Raw genomic sequence first — 4,678 nt, forward strand, 5'->3', positions numbered from 1 at the left:
CGGGCTGAATTAAGCGTGTCACCCCCAAATTAAACCAATCTTTGAGACAACAGATCATCGATGAATCTATATTTGAAATCACCATTGGTTGTTTCATCAGCAAAATAATTATTTGTAGTCAAATTAATAATATATTTGATAGAATTGTCAAATAATTTTTTGGTAAATAAATAAATTTTAAATTTATCTCTCTCTCTCTATATATGATTTGGTTTCTTTGTTATAGAGAGGTTAAATACAGTTTTATTATTCAAACAAAAAAATAATAATTAACCATATGTATGTAACATTATAATTATTTTTATTTCTCGCTCATTTTTTCATATACATTTAAAAATTAATGGAACAATTTTTTTGTTGTCCAATTTTGTTCAAAAACCACTCGGAATTTGTTTTAAGGCATATATACATTTACTTGTACCAGTTAGCATGCAAGATATAGCTGTAGTACATAACTTCTTCCTCTTGAGTTTGTCATGTCATGCAAATCTTCCAGCCATAGCTAGCTAGTGATTTGAGGGTTGCAGTTTCTACCAACCACACCTTTCAAATCAGAGGTTCCACTCAAGCAGGGAGTCACCATTATTTACTAGTACATGCTTTCCCAAACTCCAATTCATGATATATCTTTGGTCTTCCATTAATTTGATGGATAAGCTTGAGACTTCTCCATTCCATTGTGGTTGCAACATTTTAATTGTTTTTCTCTATGCCCTTTTACACATTACTCTAAAAGGCTTTTATTCCTTGCACACAAATGAGAATAATAATCCTTCCTTTCGATTTGATGGTTGAGCGCCCCACAACTAGTTTCCACTACCCGTCATTCAAACCCTAAAAAAGTTAATCCAATCACACACACCAATACAAAAGTTAATTAAACACACCAATCTATCATCTCAAACCTGCACCAAAACCTTGTTTTAAGTAGATAAATAAACAAGTACACCCTAAAATTTCACATATTTTGAAATGAGAGCCCTAAAACAATTCCAATTGGAGAGATGCATAAAGAAACCAAGGGTTAAGAAAATGGATCACAAGTTCAAAACTGATAAATTACAAAGCCAAATTAATTAATTAATAAACATGAAATAAAGGCAGCTGAGTTGGCTTTGTCACAACTTTAAACAAGCACTTCCTTTCTGTGCCACTCAGAAAGTTGTTCATCCACAAACCCATAATGGAATGCTCCGCTATATACCCTCTTTATCTTCCCACCTCTCCATTCCACACAGCATTTAAGAAACTCAAGAGATAGAAAGAAAATAAAGAGAAGGAGAAGAGAAGAAGAGAAAGGTTGTGAGAGATATGGGGAGGGGTAAGATTGAGATCAAAAGGATTGAGAACTCAAGCAACAGGCAAGTTACCTACTCAAAGAGGAAGAATGGGATCCTCAAGAAGGCAAAGGAAATTAGTGTTCTATGTGATGCTCAAGTTTCCCTTATCATCTTTGGTGTCTCCGGGAAGATGCATGAATACATCAGCCCCTACACCACGTAATATTAATTTAAGAGTTGTTCTTTTTAATCTTCATCTTCTTTGTTTATATCTTTGTTTCATCAAGAAGAGTTCAAGTGCAGGAAAATATATAGCTTTTTTTTCCACTTATCTTCAAAACTCATCACTTTCTTTTTTTCTTTGGATCTTTTTGTTGGTTAAGGTTGATTGACGTTCTGGACAGATACCAAAGAGCTTCTGGGAAGACCCTCTGGGATGCTAAGCATGAGGTAGGGTTTTTTATCTTTAAAAAAAATTAAAATATGAATAACTATAAAAGCTAGCATCTAGTAGTTTTTGCTTGATTTGCCTTGCTAAAAATATGTTCAGGCCCAAGAACCAATGTTTCTATGAGTAGATCTACATTTGGAACATGTACTCTCACTCCCTCTATATATCTTAATCTGATGAGTGTTATAACTTCCATATATATTGACAAAGAAAGGCAAGGTTAGTATATATATATATATATATGAACGGATCTGGTTATAAAAACAATATTCACTTTCTTCCTTTTCTTTGCAAATGTTTCAAAAGCTGAACGGTGTAGGAGTTAGCAACAAAGATGCATGTGATAAATTTTCTCTCTTGACTACACGTTTCTTCACTGACATTGCAACCAGCTTTAAGCTATACAGCCAGATCTAGTGCAAATAATAATAATGTTAATTTATTTGAGAAATTTTGCTTTCTCGTCCATTTTTGTCTTTTTTGGGGGTGAGAGCACAGAATATGTATATGTTCGGATTTAGAACAATAATAATGTTGTTGAACTCGCCGCAGAACCTCAGCAATGAAATTGATAGACTCAAGAAAGAGAATGACAGCATGCAAATTGAGCTCAGGTATATATGTAACTATAAATAAATTACTGCAACCCTATATATATATATATATATATATATATATCCAACAGCTTGATCTCTTATTTTTCTGATCAAGTGTATACGTTTCAGGCACTTGAAAGGGGAGGACATCACGTCACTCAATTACAAGGAACTGATGGCACTAGAGGATGCCCTTGAAAATGGCCTCAGTGGAGTCCGTGAGAAAAAGGCAATTTTTTTTTATATACTTATCATAGCTTTATATTTATTTGGTCAGCAAAAATTAAAAGTTTCAACTCATCAGACCTTTCTTGTTTGTTCCACAGATGGAAGTGCACAGGATGTTCAAGAGAAATGTACGTGGGTCTAGATTTTTCCACTGTGTGTGTATATATATTAACGAGAAAGATTAAAAGTTGATTAGTGTTCATCATTAAAAAAAGTTAATTAGTGTTTATATCAGCAATTAAAAACATGATATGCGTTTATAACCATAAGAGCTATTGGTGCGTACTTGTTATTCCCATTTTTTACAATAATCAATTATAATTCTCATTTGATTATTCTATAAATAATGATGATGATGTCTTTTGCAGTAAAAGTTTATGAAATATATGATAAAAAAAAAAGAAAAAAACATTCACTCTTGTTTAATTCCTTTGATACTGCTCAGGGCAAGATTTTGGAGGAGCAAAATAAGGAACTCAGTTTCCTTCTGGTACGTGGCATCCTCCATCTGTTTATATGCATTAATGTGTGTCCGCAACTTCTACCATTCAATTCATGTTTCTAATTTGGATCGATATCCTTCTTGTTTCACACATGGTTGATATAACATATCTACTAGCCCGGCCGTATACTGATGGATTTGTTATCAAAGTCACAAATGCCTAAGTGTATTTTTTATTTTCAGTAGACACATTTCAAAACATGTTAAACTCAAACTATATATGAGTCTAGTATCATTTGATTTAACATCCATTTTAAGTATATGTTTCCTGCCGCGTATTGTGAGTAAACCGTATAGTTTCAGCTGTTCCATATATAATTGCAAAGTTTAGTTTTATTAATTGAAATATATGTGGATCACAAAAATAAAAATAAATATGACTGAACTTAAAACACACATTAGTTTAGTAGAGTGTATAAATTATTATATATATCACTAAGCATATTATTAAGAATAGTGATTCTCTAGCGTACAAGCTAGTGTGGGTTTAGGATGTTTTAGATGATTTGTATAAAATTTTAGATTCAAAACTTATTGTCTCATATATATATATATATATATATATATATATATATATATATATATATATATATATATATATATATATATAATTTGTTTTTTTTAAGAAATAGGTTAGCCGATTATAACTACAACTAAATATAAGATAGATATAAGGAAAACGTAATTCTATTATTAAATTTCTAGTCGCTTTTAATATATACTAGTATAAGGTTATTCTAGGTTTAGGGTATTTATGAAACATTTATGAATACCAAGTAGTAACTGGCTTCATTCGTTCATAAAAGGAAATTTATATATAGTATAATCCTCACGGGAAAATTCATGAACCATCTAATGTAACTGACTGTATTTTAATTGTTCTCTTGCAGCAACAGCATTTGGCAGTAGAAGGAATTGGAAACATGCATGAACAATGGATTTGACGAGATCAAAAGGGGATTCAATTCGCATATGCAACGCGCAGCTAGCCTAAAACAGCCAAATCTAAAAGAATTATTGAATTCGTATTTCTTAAAGCTCGGTAGTGTACGTAGCTCTAAAACTTGCTATACGATTATTGAATTCGATCTAATTACGAAACTATCAATATTATATAACGTGTATGCTGCATATCATTACGATTATTGAGCTATATATGTTGCATATGGAGAAATGCTAATTACTTGCATGAGTTTAATTTTTATATAGTATGAAAAAAGAATTGCTAAAATTAATCAGAAATAGTTGCAAGTATGACTTTTATGATAATTAAAGTAAAAATCGATAAGCTTAATTATCATAATAATTGTTTATGATTAACTGATAAAAACACTTTACACTAGTACTACTATTTACTCTTAACTACTTGCACACCAATTCTTTAATTATTTTTGGGTTAATAGGCCCCCAATAAATAAAATTAGATGCAGAAGACTAATCAACCCCACAAAGGTCAGCATTGCAAAAGTAAAATCATGTGAGCACTAAAATGCACCAAATTGTCATTCTTAATATATTAGGACCACGATTATATTATTTACTTGGAGATTTGTTTTAAGTAAAACTTGGTGATTCAAGTGAGTATCACTATAACTTAAAAAAAGAAAAGTGAGTATCACCC

At 31.2% G+C, this 4,678-nt stretch overlaps 1 protein-coding gene across 1 annotated transcript; it reads left to right on the forward strand.

Annotated features, from left to right (window-relative positions):
- Positions 1 to 1,302: 1,302 nt before the first annotated feature.
- LOC100306010 (uncharacterized) lies at positions 1,303 to 4,227 on the forward strand. The gene is made up of 7 exons (NM_001249313.2): positions 1,303 to 1,499; positions 1,664 to 1,730; positions 2,284 to 2,345; positions 2,457 to 2,556; positions 2,654 to 2,683; positions 3,001 to 3,045; positions 3,948 to 4,227. The coding sequence occupies exons 1-7, from the start codon at positions 1,312 to 1,314 to the stop codon at positions 3,999 to 4,001; spliced, it is 546 nt and encodes a 181-aa protein (NP_001236242.1). The 5' UTR covers positions 1,303 to 1,311; the 3' UTR covers positions 4,002 to 4,227.
- Positions 4,228 to 4,678: the final 451 nt, after the last annotated feature.

This window comes from Glycine max, chromosome 6 (assembly GCF_000004515.6).
Source record: "Glycine max cultivar Williams 82 chromosome 6, Glycine_max_v4.0, whole genome shotgun sequence".
Classification (NCBI taxonomy): Eukaryota; Viridiplantae; Streptophyta; class Magnoliopsida; order Fabales; family Fabaceae; genus Glycine; species Glycine max.

Excerpts from the sequence above, each read along its gene's own strand:
- LOC100306010 (NM_001249313.2), top strand. The coding sequence starts at position 1,312 with ATGGGGAGGGGTAAGATTGAGATCAAAAGGATTGAGAACTCAAGCAAC. Across the intron at positions 1,731-2,283 it reads TCTGGGATGCTAAGCATGAG|AACCTCAGCAATGAAATTGA; the intron begins GTAGGGTTTTTT and ends AACTCGCCGCAG. Across the intron at positions 2,557-2,653 it reads GTGGAGTCCGTGAGAAAAAG|ATGGAAGTGCACAGGATGTT; the intron begins GCAATTTTTTTT and ends TTTGTTCCACAG.